Raw genomic sequence first — 14,948 nt, 5'->3', positions numbered from 1 at the left:
GAAGTGGATACAGCGTTGCGCATTTATATAGATTTATGTATATATAGTTATGTATTTAGATTCTTTTTTCCTTCTTTTTACATTTTGAGCATTTTTTGTAGTCATCGTTTCTTCATCAGTTTATTTCTCTTTTTTCGTCTGTTTGAACACTGGCCCCAGAGTGGCTGGAGCGGAGACAACAGTGACGGACGTTTTGGCGAATGGGAACGAAGAATCTCCAGGCGCGACCGGCCAATTGGCAACCCCGGAGGAGAGGCTGAACAGAAAGACGAAACGAACGAACGGACGAGAACGTAAAAAATAAAAGACACCGTTTTGTTTGCTCCCTCTGAGTTTATCCTTCTCCCCTGTCCGCTCCTCAGTTCCACCCTAAGACTGAGGTAAGAACAGTGTTCATCATTGTGCTAGGGAAGAGAATCCCAAGTGTCCCAGTGAAGAAGGGTTGGAGGGACGGATTAATGGATGGACAGATAGAAGGGGGAGGTGGGGCGGGGTGGGGGGGGGGGGGTACTGTGAGTCCAAAATGAGCCGATGGAAGGTGACAGTCATGTCCGCGGAGCTCTGCTCCTCCCCCGTCGCCGATCAGAACTGGTACCATTTCTTGTCTTTGCACTTCAGCATCATCTGCCAACACAGAAGAGGATGTAGGAGTGAGAATAGAGAGAGATACACTCGATGTGCAAAATATGAGGAAAACCTTCCCAGTGATGAGTTTCGCAATCCATGATTCTCATGATTGTTAATTGCCACAAGGCTTAAAAATCCCTTATCGACCTGTCTCATCTCCTTTATCGACATCTCCCTGTTTGTCAGCATCCTTTTCTTCCTGAAATGTATAAATCTTGAGCTCATACTGCCTATTTCTAATCTTATGTGAACCTGCCATAGGCTCAAAGATAAAAAGGGACTACTACCTCCTAGTGGTTAGACATTGTAACTGAGTAATATTTCTCAAACAATTCGCCCATAGAGATTAGGAGACTGAGCACTCATTACGCATCCTGTTCCTCACTGCACAATGCGCACATAGCAAGGCTACATAAACATTTACACACTCCAAGTTTGCACTGTTAGTGTGGCCGCAAGTCAAATCAAACTGAAATAGTCAATATTATTTCCATCTTGTATTTTCAATGTCTCCTTCCTTTGGAAGATTATTCAGTAATCTATTTCTTTTGCAGGCCAATCTTTATTTTCCATTTTCTCTGGCACTGTACAGAACAGTTTGCCAATGAAAATAAGGCATCAAAACATCAAGTTTTGTCCTAAGTTGTTGTGACTGTTTACTTTCATACCCCAATCAAATTGTGATGTAGGCTATAATCATAAGATATAATGTATTGTTGGGGAAATTGTCAGTCTGATTTCTAAACCCATCACTCTTACCACTAAGTAGCAGTAATGATCAGATTCAGCTCTCTAGTGACGACTAAATCACAAATGAAGAAGAAGCAGTGTAGTATTCTAGGTAGAATATTACATAGTACAATATGTGACTGCTCTCTCTAGATTTTCAAACTCTTTGACTTCACCCCTTACCTCATGGGCGTGTTTGGAGAAGGAGTCTGCGCTGGCCATCATGGCAGCTGTCCTCTCCTCCAGCTCACCCAGTTTCTGGCCTCTCTCATCCAGTGCTATCCGGGCACGTGCCAGGTCCCCAACCACACCGGAGGCTGCCCCCTTCATGCCCTCAATGCCCCCCGGGCCTGGGATGTGCTGGGCCAGGCTTCGGGACGCCTTACCAGCAGCTACCTCACCGACTGGGTGAAGGGAGGAAGGGAGGAACAGGAAGAGAGATGTGCAAATGAGAAATTGCATAAACCAAGGTTTGAACGACAGCGGTTGTATATATCTGGGCACGTGCGTAAATGAATGTGTGTGGGTTGGACTCACATAGTTCCTCTCTGTCCAGTGACTGTGCTCCTCCTCCAAAGAGACCTTTGAAGAACCCTCTGTTTGGTGCCTCTGGTGTCTCCACTGGTGTAAACAGTTCACCCAGCATCTCCTGAAACACATACACACACATTACCCTGCTGCATACATTTGGAGTGGTCACAGATGGGTGTCTCTGTGTATTTGTGCAATGTATTTTTACCCGCTATGCATGTGCTTAACTCTGTGAGCACCTTGTATGCACGTTCCCAAAGATACTTCCCAAAGATAGTTTACATTAATGTGTAAACTTGAATACTATATATGTTTTCTATGCCTTACACTATTCACTTCATTTATGCTCCCAGCATGTAGGATAAAACCCAAAATTCTGAAGCATGACTTGTAATATCCATATAATATACACAGTTACCAATACATAAGATCTGATGTAATCATTCCATAACTTAAGTGCCTACCTAGAAACCTTGCTGGGGTGTGGAAGTAAGGCAGTGGAGCGATCAAATGGGCACTTTCTTTTAATGATGTCATGATGGATTAGGCCCATGACACTTTTAGGAGGCTCAACACTAAATTACAACGCACCAGAACCCCATCTATTCCCTTTCTTGGCACAGATCCAAGCTACACTAACTTACACTACACATAGTATTCCACCTGACACTTAGACCAACACTTAGAACCACAGCAGAACATTTTCATGAATCCTCAAGAATCCTACTGGATTTCTGAGGAAACACCGGGAAAAAAAAGAAGGTATATCCAGTATGTGTTGTGAATTCTAATGTGAGCGTGCCCATGAATGCATGTCACCTGGTCTATTTCATATGAATATGTTTCAAACACAGGAGGAGCAGAAAAAAAAAAAAAAACACAAGAGGCACTTTTGCTAACTTTGCTTGCTTTAGGCTTTTATACAACCCCAGAACTGATAACTTTGCTGGCAAAATTAGCAAGTAAAGTCCTGGGATTGTATAAATGTTGGGGTGTGTGTGTTTGTTGTGCGCACATGCCACACAACACTACCCTGGAATGACAGTGACTGAACAATGCTAATCTACACATAGACACGGATTCAGACATTCAGGCTATCTATCAACCAAGTTGTATTTTGCACATTCATTCATTTCATTTAAGCATCTTTTATTTATCATCCTGTACTCTGCCTCCACTGCACTAGCAGATCCTTGTCACTTTGTTTTGCACTACCAATGCCTCACCACTTTTTCAAGTTGTTCCTATTCTGTACAACCGACTCATGATTGGGACCCTATGGTACTTCGATCCTGTACTACTGTTACCGACTGTATGTTGATACAGCTATATGTCGTCATATGGTATGTCTTGTCTGCACTATATGTGAGGTCCTGTTACGTTTTGTCCTGCATTTCATGTGTCAGCCCTGTATTGTGTGACAGTCTTGCAATGTGTCAGTACAAGCTGAGTGACTCTTGTTTCTGAGTATTAACTGACCTGCAGGTTCTCACAGGTGTCCTGGCTGTAGGTGATCCTCTGGATCTCGGTGGGGGAGGTGAGGTACATGGCCTGGCCCAGGTTGGTGAAGCAGAAGGTCCTGGCTATCCGCATGTCTGTCAAAGGCAGGTAGTTTACATCCAGCAGCGGTCTCAGTCCTGGCAAACTGGACAGGGGACACAGAAATGATTGAAAAATGATTAAAAAGTGAGTGATTTTAGATTAAAAAAATACTGCAAGAATGACAATAAATGCCTGGTCTCCTATTTCAGTTCCATAACACCTGTCTCTATTCAATACATGACCACTTTGTTTGTTGAAGTCAATATTCACTTGGGCTACTATTAGCGGTTTTACAGTAATCTCTAAACGTCAATATATCACTATCTTTGGCCTACAACACATGCATGTGCACTCACACACACTCACACACACATACACAGAGACATGCAGACAGAGAGACAGGCAGGCAGCTGGGTGTCCTTGCCCTGTCAGACACCCAGATGGGAGGCTGTTCTGTCTCTGTCTCCATCTCTCCTCTGGGGAGGTGGAGATGAATGAGGTTGAGCGGCAGGCTAACATACCCCTCCTCACTAATACCCTTCTACACACTGCATCAATATCAACCCAGTGTATGTGTGTGTGCGTGTGTGTGAGTTTTACGACTTGGATTTAAAGTTAAGGTTAGAATTAGCATTAGGTTTAGGTTAGAGGAAGGGTTAAGGTTAGGTACGTAGTGGTGAGGGTTAGGGGTTAGGGCTGGAGTCAGGGAATGCATGTAGTCCATGGACGGTCCTCATAAGGATAGAAGTATGAAGATGTGTGTGTGTATGTTGGTGGGTGTGTTAGTTGTGGGTGTGCATCAGGACAAAAGTTTGTGTCTGACTTTGCCTACAGACTCGAGGCAAAAGGAGAGGTCTAACTGATGACATGATATAATTGACTACATCCATCTCTGTCATCCAAAGGTTCAGACACTCCACCTGTTGACTCGTTTGATATTGCTAAGGCAAAGTGTAATTTTCACATTCAGACATTCGGTTGCTTTACCCTTGAATATGGGGGAAGGTGAGTGTTTACCAGACATAACAAAGATGAGAACAAAATTCTATCAAGGATCATTCTATCATGAAACTACATTAAAGAAGCATTTGGCCAGCAATCTTCAACAACTAATGTTGACCTCCCAATGTTTTTTGGTTTATAAAGTCCCAAGGTGAAACTTCTGCTGAAAGTGTGTGTAATGTTCTCTGTGAAATTGCTAAGTCATGCGCATCCTGAAATGCTAAACAGATACTGGGCAGAACAAATCATCTACTCATATGAATATGAAGCTCTGAAGATCTCTGACACAGCCTGACATGTTCCTTACCTGAGGGTCATGATGTGCCCATTGGCACAGAAACACGCCACGCAGACGCCTCCGCTCATCTGCACCACGTCTGCCCGGAGGATGAAAGAGGTCTCTGTGATACTGTGTTTGTAGATGCAGGTCTGGGAGGGCAGGGACATGACTTTGGCCTGTTTCTCTGAACACACCACGCCATACTGGCTCTCGCTGAGGTCCTGGGAGGTGGAGGGCGACACCGAGACGGGACGCCGCTTGCGGACCTTGTCTCGCTCTTCGCCGTCGGTTGAAAGGTTGGGTTCGTACCAGGGCTCGTAAGCAGGGGGCAGGATGGAACCTGTGGAGTCCAGGAAAGCCATCCGCATGATGCTGCCCTTCACCCGTACCAACATGCCTAGTGGAGGAGAGGCAAAGGCGCGTTACTGAAACTTGTGCTTCAACTCTGTGACATCATCATTATTGCCCCTGTCTTGTGTAAACCTCATAACTTGGTTTCAATTGAATAATTACATGCTTCTCTATGGGTTGAGAAAATTGTCTGACCTCTTTGGCTTATGAAACTATTTCAAAACCCTTTGGATAGTGTCAAAAATGCATTGTCATCAAGCTAAAAATAAGGCTGCTTTTCTTAGTTCCTGAAAAGTTAACAGTGACAATATGTTCTTACATGCACATTTCCCCCGATTCCTGCATTAATCTTACAATCCACTCCACTTTATGCATCTGCCAAGTCCATTCAGTCTTCATCTACATCAGATACCAATCTGCTATGCATCTATCTATTACCCATCCATCCCTCCTTGCTTGAATCCGACCACCTACCGGTAGGTGAGACGATGACTGGCTGCAGTTGCCGTTGCTCCCCAGCAGGTGGTAAGGTGAGAGCCACGGCCAGCACGGTGCCCAGGGAGGTGCCCACGTACAGGCAGGGCGTCAACACGCTGTCCCCCTTGCGGGCGAAGGTCTCGCAGAAGTGGAAGGAGGTGATAGCCTCCCGAGCCTCCTTGTCGATGCTGGTGACGCTGGAGGAGCGCGAGCGGCTGAAAGAGTTGTCCCGGTGGTCTAATGGGTTAGCACCCCGCGGCGGGCATACAGACAGGAGGACAGTAAGGAGAAGACAGAGAGAGGTAAAGCACCCGCAAAGCACTGACAACACAGGACAGACACACATAGACGTAACTGTACATACAATTAATTACATAAATAAACACACAGATTCAAGGCACAAACTGAAATAAAATGGTACATAAAAAAGTATATTTCACACAGTCTTTATAAGTACTTTGGTTGCTAAGCACAATTAAAAGAGCAGAAACAAGGAACGGACAATTTCATAGTTCTAAAAGTTTAATGTGTCATTTGAAACTCGGCGTGAAGCAGTCGTATTCGTTTACAACTGATCTTTTTAAGGTATTGAAAATGATGATACTTTTCTGCATACATGGCAAACTGGGAGAGTAATCCGAAAGAGTTTGGGGTTCCAGTTTCAAGGTTAAGGGTAAATGTATAAAAGGCCGCTTTGTTTTTATCTGTAGGACAGATGGAGCTCATGATATTAATTGTCATTTGGCAAACAGACAGGAAGTCTTGGCAAACAGCAGCACAGAGCAGACACCTGGGAAACTTATTTGACTTTGACTTTACAACCTTACAGTTGTCCTATATTGTGTCAGTGCAAAAAAAAAAAAAAAAAACGTACACAATACAATTTTGGCACTGGTATAGTATTTTTACAGACTAACAGATCAACATTTTAAAAACATTAGCGTAATAGCATATCACCCCCAATCAATAGTTGTATTATTAGGGAAATAAACAGCTTTCAGGCACTTAAGTTGTATGAATACAATACTGGAACTTAACTCTTAAACAAGCATACCAAAAATGTGTTATATTTGGCACTTGCACATGTTTTAATTTGACCCCTCAAAAAAAAAAAAAAACCTTCCTTCCTAGCTTCTTGGTACTTTAGGATCCTATGAAAAAAATAGTTGTACATGTTGCTTTGTTAGAACACGGTGGAGAGGAGGAAAAAAGTATGTTTCTTTATGTGTTTGTCACCTATGTAGGGAAAAAAATGTCAATTTTCCAATTTCACAAATTTTAAAAGAACCAATCAGCCAGAGAAAGGAAAGACATGGAGAAACATGGAAGAGAAAGAGAAAGCTGCAGAAGCTATGGAGAGCTTTATGGTGAGATGGAGTGCGCATTAGTTTAGCTTAGCACCATTGACCTACATTAGAACACCTCACCAAGGTCAAAAAGGGGGAGTTGGAGCACCTTAGAAAATTTTACACAGAATTCAATTTGGATAAATTTGATATAGTTCAATTCAATGAATTTCAGTTCAGATTCAATCCATTGCAAAGTCGGTAATTGCTTCCTGTTCCTAGCCATGGTCTTCAGTGCGACTTACTAGCTTTGATATGAAATCTTCATGGTGTCTGATGTTTTCATGAACACCTATGTGCTAGTTTCTCCTCATGGAAACTTCTGCGTAGCTTGCCAATTTTGACGCTAATAATAACCAGATAATATTGGACTGATGGGATGTGGTGGAGTCCAGTTGGAGTGATAAAAAAAATTTCATACAAGTTTTTTTGTAAACACGAAGTCAAGGCTTACCCAAGTCTGGCTTTAGCTCAGTAGGCAAGCTTAATTTCCGTGACATCTTTGCTGGAAAAAAGAGAACATCCCTCTTTACAAACACACGTCTAAGCTAACACACGATGCCATGCAAAGCTAGATAACTAGCACTGGGCTAGGATTGTGCACAAAGCTAAAATACACGGAAACGACAAAAAGGCTTTGGAGTAATTGGCTGGGGATCGTTTCATTGACTACAGAGGAGCCAAAATGCGTTACACAGGAGGAGGCTCTGTGTAAGGATTCAGAGACAACCCTGTAAAACACTGAGGCATGCTGTGACAGACGAAACAAAGGAGGGAAGCTCTGGTCGCATAATGCCCTGGAAGAGAGGAGTGGTAAGACACATCAAAACTGCACAGCCATTCAGGACCCTCATGCCAGAGGAGCATGCACCAAGAACAAGGAGGTAACAAGAAACAGCAAGTAGAAAACAGAAGTGTGCAAGATGGAAGTAGACAGTGAAAAGATGGTCAAAAGGTACTGAGGTACTGCTAGCTACTGTAAGTCAACTTTAGTTACTGTTCCAGGATTTTTGGCTTCTTTCATTAACAACTTGGGCACTAAATTAAAGCATCCCCACTCCTAACACCTGTATCAACAAGTACAAAACACACCTAATCCCATTTGTACTCCTATCTTGAGCTCCACAATATACAAGTCATTTCCGAACTTTTTGGATGCTATCTGGATTTTTTGCATATGGCAAACATGAACTGGACTTTTGGTTCCCGTATCATTTCACCTTTAAAGGGAGTGAAATCACATCAATAGTAATGACACTGAACGAAGTTATGAGATATTTTACTGATGTAATCTATTTTTTTAAATATATTTTGCTAGCAACTATGGTGTGGATGTTGTAACATCCTTGCGTCGCAAAGCCACGAGAGTGTGCAATCTGCACTTTGGGTCTGCAGCTGTCCACCAAAAAAAATAAAAATAAAAATATAAAATAAAAAACTTTTTGTTGAAAAAGATGTCAGGTTAGCAATAGATACTGCCATCTCACTCTAGCAAACTAGGAGAAAATGTATGTGGTGAAAGGGACACTCATGTCATGCACGCACTGAAACTGGAAGTTATGTTATGGCTAGCTAGTTTTTTTTTTCATTGTGGCTTCAAAACTGATCAGAATACACCATAACAAATAAAGAAACTCATATTAGAGGAAACCTCTAAAGCAAAATTATTAATGTTAGTCTCAGAAGTAGTTAGAGGCAATTATTTTACACTGCTATTTATTTTCATGTGACTGACGGGGGGCGGGACCTGGAATCCCTTATTTGGACTCACTCTTGACTGGTCTATGTATTTAAATACGACTTAAGCAGTCTTAGTAACCTATTTCACCAACACTGTGTAGAGGCATACAAAGACAGTTGGACAGATGAGTAGCTCTCTGCTCCGGGGCGTCATCATACTGTACTATGGACAGACATCATCATGTGACTCATAGTGAAGACAGGGCAACTGTTGCAGGAGGTCAGGACAAATGTCACACTCAGGCACAATTACAATGTGACACTCGTGCTACATACATGTAGCATGCAATGTGAGTCTAAGTCAACTAAAGTGAATTGGGTGTGTATCCTCTAGTCTATGTTTTCTCACTGTGGTGACTATGAAACGGAGGACAGAGACAGTTTTTCTACAACGAAACAAAAAAACAGGGTGGACAAATTTGGACCATATTTGTCCTGCCTAAACGGCCTCTGATGAAAATCTTTGGCCAATCTTACCTCCTCTACCACCTCCATTGTAGAAATGCTGTAGATTGCTGTTTGACATCAACACTTTTGAGGGGGGGAAGTAAAGTAGATGTGCGGTTAGAAACACCCTTGGGCTTTACTAAACACTAGAAAACCATCATTGTTTACCACGATGAGTCCACCGGTTATTTTGTCCGACGGCAAATTGTGCTTTCAATCCAAATAAAGTTGCTTCACAGGCATCCCTGTTAGGTGGAGTTAACAGTTTCAACACGCTTTTGATACAAAACATGTTATACTCTGTGCCTTAAAACTCTTTCCCATGAAATAAACTGACCAGGAGAATCAGGTGGAAGTTCTGATCCCTTATTGATTTCACCCATTAAATCAGGTGATGTTCAGTCATGAGGGGCAGATGTACAGTGGATATCAAAAGTCTACACACCATTTCAAATTTACTAATTTTTATTGCCATATGGCCTGAAATGAAAAAACATTAAATCAGACTAACCAGCAAAATTCTAACTAAAACACCTTGATTGTGTAAGTGTGCACACCCACAAGGTGTGGATTGTACAAAAGGCACTGAGTGTATGCCCTTGCAATGTCAAAGGCAAGAGGAGGCATATTTGGAAGTTGGAAAAATATCCATCTTTGCAAGTCGTTTTGTCTAGTAATGAGCATTAACATCTTATTTTTCTTTAAAAAAAAAGTGAAGAAATCTGCCAACGAGGTGAGATTATTTCATTAATTTGTTTCGAATGTAAATCAACTTGTTTCCAGAGTTTTCTTGAATCAAGTAACACTATCTTGATACTAGCAGAGTGATCTGTCTCAATTCAAGATATTGGAACTTTCTCGAAACAGGTGAAACTGCCTTGGAAACAAGTGAAATCATTGTCAGAGTTTATCACTTGTTTTAAGGAAAAAACAACTCAATACCAGACTAACTGACTTGTTAAGTGTTATTTTTTGCAGTGTGGGAACATATCTGTCTCTCCTATGAATAATGCAGACCAGCAGATACGGCGGACTACAGTCTAGTGGCACCAGACATTGCGGTTTGGGCGGCCATCACACCTAGAAGCAGCAGCGGGACTCCAGACTTTGAGATTTGTTTTCTGTCTGACCTTTTTAAAAAGCTCCTTATTTTCAGTGACTCTCTGCTAATGCCAAGTTCCCCCTAATGAGATGGATCTGGGCTGTTCTCTCATCATGCGCCTTCAGCTGAAATACTAATGACGTAGACTAACAAGGAGGCAAGTTAGTGAACAAGAAAGCACCTTATTGCTGCAATACACAACGCACTTCTAAGCAATCATCGAAGGTCCCAATATTTCGAGTGAAAAAGCAGAGCATAATTTGGCAAGCGACGTAAAGTTGCTAATGAAAATAAAATTGATCTTTTGTGCATTACAGCTTATCTTGTTTGCAACTGGTCATGACTTTAACTGATATGAAAACTCCTTAATATGATAATGGTCTGGAAAGACAATACAGCGCATCCAGACAGCTATAAACATCCAATTGAAAATCGAGGTCTGGAGATCTCTGCCCGAAATCCTACTCAGAAGCTAATTCACATCTTGGCAAATCATAGAATTATACTGGAAAAATACATTTCACAATTATGTGATTACTTAAGATGTTTGAAAATCCCCAAGGCCCCTCAAATTGAACTTTCTCTTCTTAAGTAATACTCCATTTAATGTGAATTAATGAGTTTCCTGCCCAGACTGCAGAGTTTTGTGTTTAACGATTCAATTCAATTTATAATTCTAAGCTGTCGCATTAATTTAGCATCACAGAGATTGGATGCGTTTACAGCCAATAACCCAGTTTTCCAGGATACTGAAACAGATTAAAACAAATGTATTCCTGTCTAGTGAACTTTCCACAAAGTGGGGAAGGAGTGCATTGTTGCATGTTTCACAAATGGGACCCACTGAACACACCCACACTCACAAAACCCATTAACTGTTACAGTCTTAAACTCAACCAATGCATTAATAAAAGACTGAGGTAGATTGAAACTGACAGCCACACAATTTTATGGTTCAACTAAAAACCTTCCACACTTTTCCTGTAATTTGGCAACATTTCCAATAAAATAGAGTGTAAAGTAGAGACTCTTTTGAAACATAAACCCTCTTCCTTAACCATTGCTCATCTTGCATTCAAATACATGGTATTACAAAGATACATATATTTTGGACTGGTTCAGTGTTCAGTTTTTCCCTTTAGATAACGCAAAGCTTCGAAGCCTATGCATTGTTATATTTCTGGCTCTTCTTCTGTAAGGCTCTGAAGGACATGTTACCTGAGGTTGGGGACTTGCAGCGGTCCTCTGATGTGGCCGACCCTTCGTTGATGTCACACAGACCTGCAGAGAGGATCGCACAAACACTTCAACTCTACAGTAGTCGCAGTCACTCCAAAACAAGGTTGCAAGTCTAAAAGAACCCTGGGGTTGTTTTTTTGTTATTAAGTGGGTGTAACTGTAATTCCCTGTTAAGTGATGAGAACATAGACACCAAAATCATCCATGTGTCCCAGGTAAATTGTTTGCTCTGGTGCTCAATGCTAACACTTTAGCATATGCCATGTTGAGTGATAGTAGGCGACTAGCATTATCCAAAGTAAGAAGACTGACCTTTTAGTAACAAGTGCGTTAGTGCTTTCTAGGTGGTGAGGTGGAGGAGTGGGGAGGATAGGAGTGAGGGAAACTACATTCACTTGAAAATCTCACCTGTTAACACCAAAGTGCTGTGCTAGCACAGTGTCCAACTTCAAAAACAGTATTTTATTTTTGTATCATATTTCTTGTAAACCTTACCAATCTCCTACACAAACCTGCCAGAATTAACTGCATATCAATTAAAATAATTTACCATTTCGCTTTTGAGTTACTACAAGTTTGCATCTTCTCATGCTAGTCGATATTTGTCGTCTACCATCCCTCAAGCGCATGCTAAAGTGTTAGCATGCAGCACTGAAGCAAATGATCTACTGGGGACACATGGATGATTTTTGTGTCTTTGTTCTCATCACTTTACAGGATAGTACCAACAAGCCAATCTCCCAAAAATGCAGTTTTTCTGTATTTCTCTAATGCTTATCTGGAATAAGGTTCATTTTTTTGCCAGGAGGACTTAGGATAAGTTATACGTTGGTTGTCTTATGCCTAATTCCTCCCTTTAGCGCACTCACGTCCGTGCACGTGTGTGTGCATGTGTGCGACATTGTCCTGTGAGGCAGAAAGCCGAGCAGACAGCAGTCCCTGTTGGCAGGGAAACACAGCTGGACGCCTGATTACTGCTTACACTCGCCAAGCTCTGACAGGTGCCAGCCCACTGCTTACCAGTCAATGACACCAGATGCTCTGTGTGTGTGTGTGTGTGTGTGTGTGTGTGTGCATGTGCGTATGAGTTAGTGTGTGTGTGTGTGTGTGTGTGTGTGTGTATGAGTGTGTGTGTGTATGAGTGTGCATGTACAGTATTTGTGTGTGTGTGCATGCATACCTGCATAGCATGTGTTTGTGCACAAACAACCACAAATATCAATAAATAAACACACACACACACCTTCCTAATTCATCCATCAAACTGTTGCTTAAGCATGGGCGGTACACAGTCATGACACTGCGGCATCATCTATGTGCTGCAGTGCCATCCTCTAACACAGGGGGGCAGTGTGCCCATACTGAGTGCCGTGCCTCTTGCTATCTGTCAATATTACAATGATGCTGCAGTGGCAAGGTGTGTGAAAGGGATGGGCGTGAGAGCCTGTGTGTTTGTGTTTGTGTGTGTGTGTGTGTGTGTGTGTGTGTGTGTGTGTGCGTATGTGTGTGTGTGTGTGTGAGAGAGAAAGAGAGAGAGAGAGAGAGAGAGATACAACAGAGAAAAATCAACGCCCAATGACAGTAGGAGGATTTATGTTGTCAAATTGCTCTGTCTTATATCAACCTTATGAAAAAAGTCAGGATACTTTTATTGTAGATACTGTACAGCATGTGTGATTCTACTTTTCTGAAAAATATTGTTTCCCAGACTCCTTGTAATATAGAGAAGACTGTAGCTATGGACTTTCGTTATCACTGCAGCAACACTGTTTTTCAGTATGAGGTCATGTCATACAACTATTCTGTTTGCAGAGCTGATCAGCCAGGCTGGACCTCTGTGGTTACTACAGTCCTACTGTTGGTTGCTGCTAAGCTCCAAAGGCAGAACCCTATCATAAATGTTCACCTAAAAACTGGTTATTATCCTAACCCAGTCCTTAACCTTAACTGAAAAATCCACCCGTGGACATTTTGTCAGATATCATCAATTTCTGATGTTCAGTGCATTCTACGTTGTTATTTTGTGATTAATCATTGTAATTCACTCTTTCGGTGTACCCACTTTCCCTCAACCTGCCTCGTCTTCATCTACTTCAGTTAGTGATTTTCTTCTTGTCCCAGAATTACTTTTGACAACTGCCAGAGAAGGGGTGTGAATCTGTTGCTTTCAATCAAAGGTGGGCGTACGGGCATTTAGCTTGCAGTAAGGGCAAATAGATTGAAAGTGTGATGATTCAGCTGTGGACGTGTAGGTGGAGAAAGCAACAGCGATAGCAAAACGGAACATGTCTTCTGGCTGCATTGCATTCTGGTCTATTAAGTCTAAGGCAACTGTCGGTGGAGGAATTGGTATCTCTTCCTCTTCTACGATGAATTTCTTATGTAAATGTTAAGTGTGGGTGATCTCATCTTTCTCTTTACCCTCTTATCCTCCCCCCATTACCTCCAGAGGGCTGCCGTGTCTTCCGTGGCGAGCGCGGCTGTCTCTGGTAGGGGTCGTTGGAGCCGTACAGCTCGACCGTCCCCAGGTTCAGCAACACCGTCTTCTGGATGTAGTCCACCACCGCCAGACCGTTACTGTTGCCAAACACCACACTGAGGGCACAGGAAGAGTAAGGGAGGGTGTGGAAAGATGAAAAGGCAGAGAGAAGAGGTAGAGATGGGTCAGAAAAACAAGAAGAGAGGAAAAGAGGAGATTGGATTTGATTTGGAGATGAAATATAGTTAGAGCGGAAAGCAGCCGAAGTCTCCAAAAATTTCCTGGCAGCCATGAATTGTGTTGACAAGGCTGGTTGTCACTCTAGCCCCGAGCAGGGCTAGGAGGGAAATCATATCAAAGGGACTCAGATCCCCGTCTGGCTGCTTGAACTGAGAGGTTGTTTACCGAGTCCAGACCAAAACACTTCATAAAGTTTACTGCCTGTCCGTTTTGCGCAGTTTTCACCGCTTTGGACACCGGGGTCACATTGGGCCGTCTTTACAGGCTTTATAAGGTGCTGTTTATAGATTTCAATCCTTTTAGTGTTAATTTATTTGCACAATAGGAACAGGACGAGAAGGTGTGACGAACATTTACAGTAACAGTAAGGCATTCAACGGTGTGCATTTGAGGAAAGAAATCCTCATATACCGAGCATCTAATTCGCTCTGTCAACACAAATGGAAACAGCTATTTTAGTGAAAGAAGAGAAAGAGGAGAGAGATATAGATAAAATACTTCATGCGTTTGCTAGACCGAGGGCGACCGTTGACTTTCTGTCTGGACTTAGACGGTACTGTGTGCGTACTTACAGGCCATAGGAGGAATTGAGCGCCAGACTGGTGATCGGCTGAGGAGGCTCTCCACTCACCCACACCAACTGGACCACCAGCTCTACCTGGTAACCGGGGGACTGCTTCAGAGGAGTACTGCGCACTCTGGACCGAACGAGACGGAGAGGGACAGAGAGAGGAAAAGAGAAAAAAAGGGACAGGAGAGGGAAAACGTTTCAGAAGGAGAATGACAAGTGGTGCGGCTGCAGTCTCGAGGCGAAGT

At 42.6% G+C, this 14,948-nt stretch overlaps 1 protein-coding gene across 4 annotated transcripts in view; it reads right to left on the bottom strand.

Annotated features, from left to right (window-relative positions):
• Window positions 1–500: 500 nt before the first annotated feature.
• Window positions 501–14,948, bottom strand: part of stxbp5a (syntaxin binding protein 5a (tomosyn)) — an 84,427-nt gene continuing 69,979 nt past the window's right edge. Inside the window, exons 17-27 of one of the 4 annotated variants that reach the window (XM_071527391.1) lie at window positions 14,705–14,830; window positions 13,852–14,008; window positions 11,393–11,456; window positions 9,103–9,156; window positions 7,341–7,390; window positions 5,537–5,819; window positions 4,739–5,108; window positions 3,367–3,532; window positions 1,894–2,005; window positions 1,540–1,760; window positions 501–624 (exon numbers count right to left, since the gene is read on the bottom strand). In XM_071527391.1, the coding sequence (XP_071383492.1) occupies window positions 583–624; window positions 1,540–1,760; window positions 1,894–2,005; window positions 3,367–3,532; window positions 4,739–5,108; window positions 5,537–5,819; window positions 7,341–7,390; window positions 9,103–9,156; window positions 11,393–11,456; window positions 13,852–14,008; window positions 14,705–14,830 (1,645 nt within the window). In that variant the 3' untranslated portion in view covers window positions 501–582. Of the gene's footprint in view, window positions 625–1,539; window positions 1,761–1,893; window positions 2,006–3,366; window positions 3,533–4,738; window positions 5,109–5,536; window positions 5,820–7,339; window positions 7,391–9,102; window positions 9,157–11,392; window positions 11,457–13,851; window positions 14,009–14,704; window positions 14,831–14,948 lie in introns of all 4 variants that reach the window. The other 3 variants (XM_071527393.1, XM_071527392.1, XM_071527394.1) reach the window with 3 other exon arrangements.

Source organism: Centroberyx affinis, unplaced genomic scaffold (assembly GCF_046629955.1).
Source record: "Centroberyx affinis isolate AG114_WGS23_722 - 3 ecotype Tasmania unplaced genomic scaffold, CSIRO-AGI_Caff_v1 ptg001527l_1, whole genome shotgun sequence".
NCBI classification, from domain to species: domain Eukaryota; kingdom Metazoa; phylum Chordata; class Actinopteri; order Beryciformes; family Berycidae; genus Centroberyx; species Centroberyx affinis.
The sequence above is the reverse complement of the archived record's forward strand: the minus strand, read 5'-3'. Positions and strand labels throughout refer to the sequence as shown.